Source organism: Scyliorhinus torazame, chromosome 13, assembly GCF_047496885.1.
Source record: "Scyliorhinus torazame isolate Kashiwa2021f chromosome 13, sScyTor2.1, whole genome shotgun sequence".
In the NCBI taxonomy this organism is placed as follows: Eukaryota; Metazoa; Chordata; class Chondrichthyes; order Carcharhiniformes; family Scyliorhinidae; genus Scyliorhinus; species Scyliorhinus torazame.
Window position 1 is genome coordinate 223,740,062 of NC_092719.1, and position 13,133 is coordinate 223,753,194.

At 54.2% G+C, this 13,133-nt stretch overlaps 1 protein-coding gene across 3 annotated transcripts in view; it reads left to right on the forward strand.

Moving 5' to 3' along the window:
* Nucleotides 1-875: 875 nt before the first annotated feature.
* Nucleotides 876-13,133, forward strand: part of uroc1 (urocanate hydratase 1) — a 247,599-nt gene continuing 235,341 nt past the window's right edge. For all 3 annotated transcript variants that reach the window (XM_072473093.1, XM_072473094.1, XM_072473095.1), the window contains exons 1-2: nucleotides 876-1,087; nucleotides 11,943-12,073. In XM_072473093.1, the coding sequence (XP_072329194.1) occupies nucleotides 962-1,087; nucleotides 11,943-12,073 (257 nt within the window). In that variant the 5' untranslated portion in view covers nucleotides 876-961. The remainder of the gene's footprint in view (nucleotides 1,088-11,942; nucleotides 12,074-13,133) is intronic.

Below are 13,133 nucleotides of genomic sequence, written 5' to 3' on the forward strand. Positions count from 1 at the left end.
TGGGTGGGATTGAGATTGCGATGTCTCCTTCAGTACTGACCCTCTGACAGTGCAGCACTCCCTCAGTACTGACCCTCTGACAGTGCGGCACTCCCTCAGTACTGACCCTCTGACAGTGCAGCACTCCTTCAGTACTGACCCTCTGACAGTGCGGCACTCCCTCAGTACTGACCCTCTGACAGTGCAGCACTCCTTCAGTACTGACCCTCTGACAGTGCGGCACTCCCTCAGTACTGACCCTCTGACAGTGCAGCACTCCCTCAGTACTGACCCTCTGACAGTGCGGCACTCCCTCAGTACTGACCCTCTGACAGTGCGGCACTCCCTCAGTACTGACCCTCTGACAGTGCAGCACTCCCTCAGTACTCATCCTCTGACAGTGCAGCGCTCCCTCAGTACTGACCCTCTGACAGTGCAGCACTCCCTCAGTACTGACCCTCTGACAGTGCGGCACTCCCTCAGTACTGACCCTCTGACAGTGCGGCACTCCCTCAGTACTGACCCTCTGACAGTGCGGCACTCCCTCAGTACTGACCCTCTGACAGTGCGGCACTCCCTCAGTACTGACCCTCCGACAGTGTTGTGTTCTCTCGGAGTGGCCACCTGCAGTATAGGCATCAATCTCTGGAGGGAATATTTTGGACCATAAATCCGAGACTCGCAGTTAACCCAGAACCTCATAAACCTGGACTGTGATGAATTTCCATAACGGAGTCCTCCAACATTTAATTGTACAACACTATTTTCATGATCTGTGGATTGTGGAAAAACCCATGTTTCTCTGTCAGTCAGCGTATTAATCATTTACTTGTGGGGGAGGGTGGTTGTCCAATTAGAAATGAGGGTGGTGGGAGGGTGGGGAAGGGCCTGTGTTCCATTTGAAAGAGACACCTGGAAGCGGCCTGTCCCAAGCTGTGAATTGTGCCGAATCGGAGTGTCTGCCTGGATTCCAACTGCAGGAATGAGCTGTCTGCAGGAGCTGTGCTCCGGTCTCCCATTCTACCCTCTGCCTCCCAACCGAGGGAGAGTCAGCGACATGCCTCACGCACCCATCCGCACCCCTCACCTCACCCCACAGGAGCAGAAGGTACTTTTACAGCCTTTCCAAGTATCTGTAGGCAAGTGCTTTGCTGTGTTGGTCATGGGGAGGGTGGGGGGGAGGTGGGGGGAGAGACTGGGGCAATTGACTGCTGTGTGGAATTTTTTGTTAAATTGATCTTAATATTCATAGAATCATAGAATTTACAGTGCAAGAGACCATTCGGCCCATCGAGTCTGCACCGGCCCTTGGAAAGAGCACCCGACTCAAGCCCACGCCTCCATCCTATCCCCGTAACCCAGTAACCACATCTAACCTTTTTTGGACACTAAGGGCAATTTATCATGGCCAATCCACCTAACCTGCAAGTCTTTCGGGACGTCTGGGAGGAAACCGGAGCACCCGGAGGAAACCCACGCAGACACGGGGAGAACGTGCAGACTCCGCACAGACAGTGACCCGAGCCGGGAATCGAACCCGGGACCCTGGAAGCAACTGTGCTAACCACTGTGCTGCCTTGCTGCCCATTGTTCAAAGAGGAATGTTTGACTGATGCCTCATTGAAGTGATGTCATTGGAAGTGCTGTGTGTCCGGGCAGGGGTCCGTGTATTAAACCCCGATACCCGCTTTCACACTCGTCTCGGTGTTAACAAATTCACTGCTGGAGTTTCGAAGGACGGATTGTCTCTCTCCTAAGTGTTATTGGTCAATATTTATCCCCCAATCAAAATCACTGAAAAACCGCTGGACTGGTCATTGATCTCATTGCTGTTTGTGGGAGTTTGCTGTGCAGGAACTAACTGCCGCGTTCCCCACGTTAGGGCCCTGACTACGCCTCAAAAAGTGGGTCATGGGGCACCACCTTAAAATTGGAGCCATGACCACCATGTGACATCAGGAAGCACGTTGCCACACAAAGGGTGAAGGAAATCTGGACCCTCCGCCCCCCCAATGGGCTCTGCGGGCTGGGGATTGGTTGGAGCTTTGAAGGCCGAGATCAATAGATTCTCGTTGGGTCAGGGCATCTCGGGATATGGAGAAAAGTTGGGTCTATGGAGTTGGGGTTGGTGTGGAGCTCAGCCAGGACCTCTCCCCTAGGTAGGGAGGGAGGTTTGCTCCAGAACTTGTGGCAAGAACTTGCACATTGAGTCTTTCAGCAACGGGGAGCTGCAACACTTGCTCTGCTACACTGGCACACTGGCACACTGGCTCTGGTAGACTGACTCTGCTACACTGATACATAGTTCCAACTTACCAGGAAACTCCCACATTTACCACCTGCCTTAAGCATATTGGAAAGATTCACAGGTCGACACTCAACCTGTTGGGCTGCGTTATCCGCGCACCGTCCTTGGCCATCAGGCCCTGGGGTGGGACTTGAACCCGGAGCTCCTGGTTCAGAGGCAGAGAAGCCAGCTCACTGCGCCACAGGACGTCTTGCTCCATAACCTCATTTAATGGCGGAACAGGTTCAAGATACTGGGTGACCTCCGCCTGTTGCTATCTCTGGCAGGTGAGAAGTGATCTGGTGTGAGCTGGGCTGTCATTCGGAATGGGCACGGCCCTGGGATTCGCAGGGGGAGGAAATCTGTCTCTCTGTCTCTGACCATGAGCTGGCGCACGGAGCAGAGGAGAGGGCAAACGGGGAATCTATTGGTAAAACAAAACGGTGGAGCAGGCCAGTGGGCGAGAAGGGTCGGCATGGTTACGTAACCTCGACAGCCAGACTTTATCATTTTCTGGGTCAAAGAGTGCCTGCAAGCTTGGGATTTTCGGTTACAATGGCAACATAACAAATTTGGCTAATCATTCACATGAAGATTTTTAACTGGTGTATCCCTGGTTGAAGATAAAATTCTGTTAAAAATCTCATCTTTCGATTCCACAGGATCTCAGTTAAAAGGACTTAGAACTTTCTCAGTCTAATGCAGGGATGATACAGTTCTGCACTGTCAGAGGGTCAGTACTGAGGGAGTGCTGCACTGTCAGAGGGTCAGTACTGAGGGAGTGCCGCACTGTCAGAGGGTCAGTACTGAGGGAGTGCTGCACTGTCAGAGGGTCAGTACTGAGGGAGTGCAACACTGTCAGAGGGTCAGTACTGAGGGAGTGCCGTACTGTCAGAGGGTCAGTACTGAGGGAGTGCTGCACTGTCAGAGGGTCAGTACTGAGGGAGTGCTGCACTATCAGAGGGTCAGTACTGAGAGAGTGCTGCACTGTCAGAGGTTGAGTCCTGAGGGTGCGCTGCACTGTCAGAGGGTCAGTACTGAGTGAGTGCCGCACTGTCAGAGGGTCAGTACTGAGGGAGTGCTGCACTGTCAGAGGGTCAGTACTGAGGGAGTGCTGCACTGTCAGAGGGTCAGTACTGAGGGATTGCTGCAGTGTCAGAGGGTCAGTACTGAGGGAGTGCGGGACTGTCAGAGGATCAGTACTGAGGGAGTGCTGCATTGTCAGTGGGTCGGTACTGAGGGAGTGCTGCACTGTCAGAGTGTCAGTACTGAGGGAGTGCCGCACTGTCAGAGTGTCAGTACTGAGGGAGTGCCGCACCGTCAGCGGGTCAGTACTGAGGGAGTGCCGCACTGTCAGAGGGTCAGTACTGAGGGAGTGCGGGACTGTCAGAGGATCAGTACTGAGGGAGTGCTGCACTGTCAGAGGGTCAGTACTGAGGGAGTGCTGAACTGTCAGTGGATCAGTACTGAAGGAGTGCTGCACTGTCAGAGGGTCAGTACTGAGAAAGTGCCGCACTGTCAGATGGTCAGTACTGAGGGAGTGCTGCACTGTCAGAGGGTCAGTGCTGAGGAAGTGCTGCACTGTCAGAGGGTCAGTACTGAGGGAGTGCCGCACTGTCAGAGGGTCAGTACTGAAGGAGTGTTGCACTGTCAGAGGGTCCGTACTGAGGGAGCGCTGCACTGTCAGAGGGTCAGTACTGAGGGAATGCTGCACTGTCAGAGGGTCAGTGCTGAGGGAGTGCTGCACTGTCAGAGGGTCAGTACTGAGAGAGAGCTGCACTGTCAGAGGGTCAGTACAGAGGGATTGCTGCAGTGTCAGAGGGTCAGTACTGAGGGAGTGCTGCACTGTCAGAGGGATAGTACTGCAGGTGTGCCGCACAGTCAGAGGGTCAGTACTGAGGGAGTGTGGCACCGTCAGAGGGTCAGTACTGAGGGAGTGCTGCACTGTCAGAGGGTCAGTACTGAAGGAGTGCTGCACTGTCAGCGGGTCAGTACTGAGGGAGTGCCGCACTGTCAGAGAGTCAGTACTGAGGGAGTGCTACACTGTCAGAGGGTCAGTACTGAGGGAATGCCGTACTGTCAGAGGGTCAGTACTGAGGGAGTGCGGCACTGTCAGAGGGTCAGTACTGAGGGAGTGCTGCACTGTCAGAGGGTCAGTACTGAGAGAGTGCTGCACTGTCAGAGGGTGAGTCCTGAGGGTGCGCTGCACTGTCAGAGGGTCAGTACTGAGTGAGTGCTGCACTGTCAGAGGGGCAGTAATGAGGGAGTGCCGCACTGTCAGAGAGTCAGTACTGAGGGAGTGCTGCACTGTCAGAGGGTCAGGACTGAGGGGGTGCCGTACTGTCAGAGGGTCAGTACGGAGGGAGTGCTGCACTGTCAGAGGGTCAGTACTGAGGGAGTGCTGCACTGTCAGAGGGTCAGTACTGTGGGAGTGCTGCACTGTCAGAGGGTCAGTACTGAGGGAGTGCCGCACTGTCAGAGGGTCAGTACTGAGGGTGCACCGCACTGTCAGAGGGTCAGTACTGAGGGAGTGCCGCACCGTCAGCGGGTCAGTACTGAGGGAGTGCCGCACTGTCAGAGGGTCAGTACTGAGGGAGTACTGCACTGTCAGAGGGTCAGTACTGAGGGAGTGCTGCACTGTAGCGGGTCAGTACTGAGGGAGTACTGCACTGTCAGAGGGTCAGTACTGAGGGAGTGCTGAACTGTCAGTGGATCAGTACTGAAGGAGTGCTGCACTGTCAGAGGGTCAGTACTGAGAAAGTGCCGCACTGTCAGATGGTCAGTACTGAGGGAGTGCTGCACTGTCAGAGGGTCAGTGCTGAGGAAGTGCTGCACTGTCAGAGGGTCAGTACTGAGGGAGTGCCGCACTGTCAGAGGGTCAGTACTGAAGGAGTGTTGCACTGTCAGAGGGTCAGTACTGAGGGAGTGCCGCACTGTCAGAGGGTCAGTACTGAGGGAGTGCCGCACTGTCAGAGGGTCAGTACTGAGGGAGTGCTGCACTGTCAGAGGGTCAGTACTGAAGGAGTGTTGCACTGTCGGAGGGTCAGTACTGAGGGAGTGCTGCACTGTCAGAGGGTCAGTACTGAGGGAATGCTGCACTGTCAGAGAGTCAGTGCTGAGGGAGTGCTGCACTGTCAGAGGGTCAGTACTGAGAGAGAGCTGCACTGTCAGAGGGTCAGTACTGAGGGAGTGCTGCACTGTCAGAGGGATAGTACTGCAGGTGTGCCGCACAGTCAGAGGGTCAGTACTGAGGGAGTGTGGCACCGTCAGAGGGTCAGTACTGAGGGAGTGCTGCACTGTCAGAGGGTCAGTATTGAGGGAGTGTGGCACCGTCAGAGGATCAGTACTGAGGGAGAGCTGCATTGTCAGCGGGTCGGTACTGGGGGAGTGCTGCACTGTCAGAGGGTCAGTACTGAGGGAGTGCTGCACTGTCAGAGGGTAAGTACTGAGGGAGTGCTGAACTGTCTGAGGGTCAGTACTGAAGGAGTGCTGCACTGTCAGCGGGTCAGTACTGAGGGAGTGCCGCACTGTCAGAGAGTCAGTACTGAGGGAGTGCTACACTGTCAGAGGGTCAGTACTGAGGGAGTGCCGTACTGTCAGAGGGTCAGTACTGAGGGAGTGCCGCACCGTCAGCGGGTCAGTACTGAGGGAGTGCCGCACTGTCAGAGGGTCAGTACTGAGGGAGTACTGCACTGTCAGAGGGTCAGTACTGAGGGAGTGCTGAACTGTCAGTTGATCAGTACTGAAGGAGTGCTGCACTGTCAGAGGGTCAGTACTGAGGGAGTGCTGCACTGTCAGAGGGTCAGTACTGAGGGAGTGCTGAACTGTCAGTGGATCAGTACTGAAGGAGTGCTGCACTGTCAGAGGGTCAGTACTGAGGGAGTGCTGCACTGTCAGAGGGTCAGTACTGAGAGAGTGCTGCACTGTCAGAGGGTCAGTGCTGAGGGAGTGCTGCACTGTCACAGGGTCAGTACTGAGGAAGTGCCGCACTGTCAGAGGGTCAGTACTGAAGGAGTGTTGCACTGTCAGAGGGTCCGTACTGAGGGAGCGCTGCACTGTCAGAGGGTCAGTACTGAAGGAGTGCTGCACTGTCAGAGCATCAGTGCTGAGGGAGTGCTGCACTGTCAGAGGGTCAGTACAGAGGGATTGCTGCAGTGTCAGAGGGTCAGTAATGAAGGAGTGCTGCACTGTCAGAGGGTCAAGACTGAGGAAGTGCCGCACTGTCAGAGGGTCAGTACTGAGGGAGTGCTGCACTGTCAGAGGGACAGTACTGCAGGTGTGCCGCACAGTCAGAGGGTCAGTACTGAGGGAGTGCCGCACTGTCAGAGGGTCAGTACTGAGGGAGTGCTGCACTGTCAGAGGGTCAGTACTGAGGGAGTGCTGCACTGTCAGAGGGACAGTACTGCAGGTGTGCCGCACAGTCAGAGGGTCAGTACTGAGGGAGTGCCGCACTGTCAGAGGGTCAGTACTGAGGGAGCACCGCACTGTCAGAGGGTCAGTACTGAGGGAGTGCTGCACTGTCAGAGGGTCAGTACTGAGGGAGTGCTGCACTGTCAGAGGGTCAGTACTGAGGGAGTGCTGCACTGTCAGAGGGTCAGTACTGAGGGAGTGCTGCACTGTCAGAGGGTCAGTGCTGAGGGATTGCTGCAGTGTCAGAGGGTCATAGAATCATAGAAGTTTACAGCATGGAAACAGGCCCTTCGGCCCAACCAGTCCATGCCGCCCAGTTTTTACCATTAAGCTAGTCCCAGTTGCCCGCACTTGGCCCATAACCCTCTATACCCATCTTACCCATGTAACTATCTAAATGCCTTTTAAAAGACACAATTGTACCCGTCTCTACTACTACCTCTGGCAGCCCATTCCAGACACTCACCACCCTCTGAGTGAAGAAATTGCCCCTCTGGGCCCTTCTGAAACTCTCCCCTCTCACCTTAAACCTATGCCCTCTAGTTTTAGACTCCCCTACCTTTGGGAAAAGATGTTGACTATCTACCTTATCTATGCCCCTCATTATTTTATAGACCTCTATAAGATCACCCCTAAGCCTCCTACGCTCCAAGGAAAAAAGTCCCAGTCTATCCAGCCTCTCCTTATAACTCAAACTATCAAGTCCCGGCAACATCCTAGTAAATCTTTTCTGCACTCTTTCCAGTTTAATAATATCCTTCCTATAATAGGGTGACCAGAACTGCACACAGTATTCCAAGTGTGGCCGTACCAATGTCTTGTACAACTTCAGCAAGACGTCCCAACTCCTGTATTCAATGTTCTGACCAATGAAACCAAGCATGCCGAATGCCTTCTTCACCACCCTGTCCACCTGCGACTCCACCTTCAAGGAGCTATGAACATGTACTCCTAGATCTCTTTGTTCTATAACTCTCCCCAACGCCATACCATTAACTGAGTAGGTCCTGGCCTGATTCGATCTGCCAAAATGCATCACCTCACATTTATCTAAATTAAACTCCATCTGCCATTCGTCGGCCCACTGTCCCACTGGTCAGTACTGAGGGAGTGTGGCACCGTCAGAGGGTCAGTACTGAGGGAGTGCTGCACTGTCAGAGGGTCAGTACTGAGGGAGTGCCGCACTGTCAGAGGGTCAGTACTGAGGGAGTGCTGCACTGTCAGAGGGTCAGTACTGAGGGAGTGCTGCACTGTCAGAGGGTCAGTACTGAGGGATTGCTGCAGTGTCAGAGGGTCAGTACTGAGGGAGTGCGGGACTGTCAGAGGATCAGTACTGAGGGAGTGCTGCATTGTCAGTGGGTCGGTACTGAGGGAGTGCTGCACTGTCAGAGGATCAGTACTGAGGGAGTGCCGCACCGTCAGCGGGTCAGTACTGAGGGAGTGCCGCACTGTCAGAGGGTCAGTACTGAGGGAGTACTGCACTGTCAGAGGGTCAGTACTGAGGGAGTGCTGAACTGTCAGTTGATCAGTACTGAAGGAGTGCTGCACTGTCAGAGGGTCAGTACTGAGGGAGTGCTGCACTGTCAGAGGGTCAGTACTGAGGGAGTGCTGAACTGTCAGTGGATCAGTACTGAAGGAGTGCTGCACTGTCAGAGGGTCAGTACTGAGGGAGTGCTGCACTGTCAGAGGGTCAGTACTGAGAGAGTGCTGCACTGTCAGAGGGTCAGTGCTGAGGGAGTGCTGCACTGTCACAGTGTCAGTACTGAGGAAGTGCCGCACTGTCAGAGGGTCAGTACTGAAGGAGTGTTGCACTGTCAGAGGGTCCGTACTGAGGGAGCGCTGCACTGTCAGAGGGTCAGTACTGAAGGAGTGCTGCACTGTCAGAGCATCAGTGCTGAGGGAGTGCTGCACTGTCGGAGGGTCAGCACTGAGGGGGTGCCGCACCGTCAGAGGGTCAGTGCTAAGGGAGTGCTGCACTATCAAAGGGTCAGTACTGAGGGAGTGCTGCACTGTCAGAGGGTCAGTACTGAGAGAGAGCTGCACTGTCAGAGGGTCAGTACAGAGGGATTGCTGCAGTGTCAGAGGGTCTTTAATGAAGGAGTGCAGCACTGTCAGAGGGTCAGGACTGAGGAAGTGCCGCACTGTCAGAGGGTCAGTACTGAGGGAGCGCTGCACTGTCAGAGGGTCAGTACTGAGGGAGTGCTGCACTGTCAGAGGGTCAGTACTGAGGGAGTGCTGCACTGTGAGAGGGTCAGTTCTGAGGGAGTGCTGCACTGTCAGAGGGACAGTACTGCAGGTGTGCCGCACAGTCAGAGGGTCAGTACTGAGGGAGTGCCGCACTGTCAGAGGGTCAGTACTGAGGGAGTGCTGCACTGTCAGAGGGTCAGTACTGAGGGAGTGCTGCACTGTCAGAGGGACAGTACTGCAGGTGCGCCGCACAGTCAGAGGGTCAGTACTGAGGGAGTGTGGCACCGTCAGAGGGTCAGCACTGAGGGAGTGCTGCACTGTCAGAGGGTCAGTACTGAGGGAGTGTGGCACCATCAGAGGGTCAGTACTGAGGGAGTGCTGCATTGTCAGCGGGTCGGTACTGGGGGAGTGCTGCACTGTCAGAGGGTCAGTACTGAGGGAGTGCTGCACTGTCAGAGGGTAAGTACTGAGGGAGTGCCGCACTGTCAGAGGGTCAGTACTGAGGGAGTGCCGCACCGTCAGAGAGTCAGTACTGAGGGAGTGCTGCACTGTCAGAGGGCCAGTACTGAGGGAGCGCTGCACTGTCAGAGGGTCAGTACTGAGGGAGTGCCGCACCATCAGAGGGTCAGTACTGAGGGAGTGCTGGACTGTCAGAGGGTCAGCACTGAGAGAGTGCTGCACTGTCAGAGGGTCAGTGCTGAGGGAGTGCTGCACTGTCAGAGGGTCAGTACTGAGGGAGTGCTGCACTGTCAGAGGGTCAATACTGAGGGAGTGCGGGACTGTCAGAGGGTCAGCACTGAGGGAGTGCTGCACTGTCAGCGGGTCAGTACTGAGGGAGTGTGGGACTGTCAGACGGTCAGTACTGTGGGAGTGCCGCACCATCAGAGGGTCAGTACAGAGGGAGTACTGCACTGTCAGAGGGTCAGTACTGAGGGAGTGCCGCACCGTGAGAGGGTCACTACTGAGGGAGTGTCACACTGTCAGAGGTTCAGTACTGAGGGAGTGCTGCACTGTCAGCGTCAGTGCTGAGGGAGTGCTGCACTGTCAGAGGATCAGTACTGAGGGAGTGCCGCACTGTCAGAGGGTCAGTACTGAGGTCGTGCTACACTGTCAGAGGGTCAGTACTGAGGGAGTGCCGCCCTGTCAGAGGGTCAGTGCTGAGGGAGTGCTGCACTGTCAGCGTCAGTGCTGAGGGAGTGCCGCACTGTCAGAGGGTCAGTACTGAGGGAGCGCTGCACTGTCAGAGGGTCAGTACTGAGGGCGTGCTACACTGTCAGAGGTCAGTACTGAGGGAGTGCCGCCCTGTCAGAGGGTCAGTACTGAGGGAGTGCCGCACTGTCAGAGGGTCTGTACTGAGGGAGTGCTGCACTGTCAGAGGATCAGTACTGAGGGAGTGCCGCACTGTCAGAGGGTCAGTACTGAGGGCGTGCTACACTGTCAGAGGTCAGTACTGAGGGAGTGCCGCCCTGTCCGAGGGTCAGTACTGAGGGAGTGCCGCACTGTCAGAGGGTCAGTACTGAGGGAGCGCTGCACTGTCAGAGGATCAGTACTGAGGGAGTGCCGCACTGTCAGAGGGTCAGTACTGAGGGCGTGCTACACTGTCAGAGGTCAGTACTGAGGGAGTGCCGCCCTGTCAGAGGGTCAGTACTGAGGGAGTGCCGCACTATCAGAGGGTCAATACTGAGGGAGTGCTGCACTGTCAGAGGGTCAGTACCGAGGTAGTGCCGCACTGTCAGAGGGTCAGTGCTGAGGGAGTGCTGCACTGTCAGAGGGACAGTATTGAGGGAGTGCTGCACTGTCAGAGGGTCAGTACTGAGGGAGTGCCGCACTGTCAGAGGGTCAGTACTGAGGGAGTGCCGCACTGTCAGAGGGTCATTCTTCTCACCTTCTCTGTATGTCCGATCCCCCAATTGTGGGGGAAGGGCAATCAGTCTGACAGACCCTAAGCAGTCGGTCTGCTGGACATGGTCAACTTAGGGGGGCCTTTTTGTGAAATGCGAGGGGGAAGATTTACGATGAGACAGGAGAGGGAGAGGGTCAATAGTTCATCAGTGGAAGTGTTGGACGGGAAATGGTTGAAAAATTATCCTCTCGAGGTCCAATCAGAGGCCGAGGAGTTTCTTTACAGTTCACACCGGATGTTGGTCTCACAGGAAAGGCCATCTTACAGGAGCTGAGTGCCTCGCTCGGCCATCCCCGAGAGTGTTTCAGAGGCACCCACATTGCTGTGGGCGTGGGGCCACATGTAGGCCAGCCTGGTGAGGAACATTTACATTTCAAGTCTCGGAACCTTGCAGGGCTGCCAAAAGCAGGAAACTGGGATTCGGCTGGGGCGGCCCGTGTTTCGGCCCGAGGGGTCGAGTGGGTCAATGAGCCTCAGGGCAACAGTGACCTTGGTGTGTTTTTCCAACAACCCTGTAGCTTTCTGGCCTTCACAGTTACCGTGATGGGATCGCACTTGTGTGCATTGGGATGAAACCAGCATCTGGATCACTCAGCCCATTAGTGGGCAGCACGACAGCACAGTGGTTAGCACTGTGGCTTCACAGCTCCAGGGTCGCAGGTTCAATTCCAACATCGGGACACTATCTGTGCGGAGTCTGCACGTTCTCCCCATGTCTGCGTGGGTTTCCTCCGGGTGCTCCGGTTTCCTCCCACAATCTAAAGATGTGCGGGTTAGGTGGACTGGCCACGCTAAATTGCCCTCCGTGTCCAAAAATGGTAGATGGGGTTATTGGGTTAGGGGGAATAGGGTGGAAGTGAGGACTTAAGTGGGCCGGTGCAGACTCGATGGGCTGAATGGCCTCCTTCTACGCTGTATGTTCTATGTTATAACATGACCACTAAGTTACTGCACCCACAAAAACAAACTGCCTCAGAAACAATGGTCAAGGGCATCGGAATGCCCGCAAGACACATGGCAGTGGGAGAGGGTCCGGGCAGCAAATGTGGGAGAGAATCCGGGGAACCCGAGGAAGGAAAACTTTCACAAATAAAATGCGATGAGTTGATTTATGCGGTTGACTGTGGAGACACCTGTGAACTTTCCGGTAAAAGTATTTCATTTGTGATCTGACAGGTGGCTCTGAGGAATGCCTTGCGTTACTTTCCTTCAGACTTGCACAGCATCCTGCTGCCAGAATTCGCCAATGAGCTCAGGGAGTTTGGTCACATCTACATGTACAGGTTCTGTCCACAGATCGACATGAGGTGAGTTGGTGAAGATGTCTCGTCACCTGAAGCTTGTGCTACAAAAAATGGATGGCATAATCCCCACCATTGGCAACCCCGCCTTCAGCTGCCAGGGCCCCAAGATCTTTAGTTAGTTCCTTAAATGTCTCCACCTCCCTCTTTAAATAAACGACCATATCACGTGTTGTAGTTCTGCGTCAAGTTCTTCCTGATTTTCACTGATGTGACTTGGGATGTTTTCGTACCTTAAAGACACGAAGTAAAAGCAAGTGGTTATTGTACACCAGCCATCCTGTTGTCGCTCTGAGTGGTATTGACTTCTCATTGCCAACAGGCTCCGAACTGGGCGCCTTTGGGTCTTGTGAGCGTATTGGCTGCCTGATAGTGACGGCCTTGAGTTCAGGTCACAATGTTCCATTCAGCCACCGAACAAGAGGAGGTTTTCACCTTCTTAATCCGAGATGGATTTTGACTGTGGTTTCAAAGGTGTAAGGTAAATGTTTTATTTTTAAATAGGGGTGTCTCTCCTCATGACAAAGGGGGCATTCTGATCAATGACAGCTCAATGCTGTCACTGGCTGTGGGATCCTTTCATCAGCTGTGTTATTCTGAATAGTCCACGGTGTTAGTGTAGAACGACACAAAGTAATCAGAGACAGGTGATGTAATGTGCCTTTAAGGAATGCCAGCATGATGTCACCAGAAAGAAACATGTTACGTGACCCAGTCTTAGTTTCACTTTTGCTTTGAGCAGAGCACACGCACATAATGCTCCTAATACCACCAAGAAATGCAACCATATAAAACTATTCTCATATGTCTAATCTTAATAAATGAATCCCCGATTTCTCTAATATGTCTTTAAGGGACAATAGCATGCTGTCACTTTAAGAGAAATGTGTCATGTGATCCAGCCTCAGTTTCACTTTGGCCTGTGAGCAGAACCCAGCACACACAGCTCTGCTGTTGATACCTGCAAGTGATTTATCCATGTGTGAATGTTCACCTGTGCCTAGAAATAATAAATTAACCCACAATGGGCGCGATTTACCGACCACAACCATTGCAACTGGGGCGG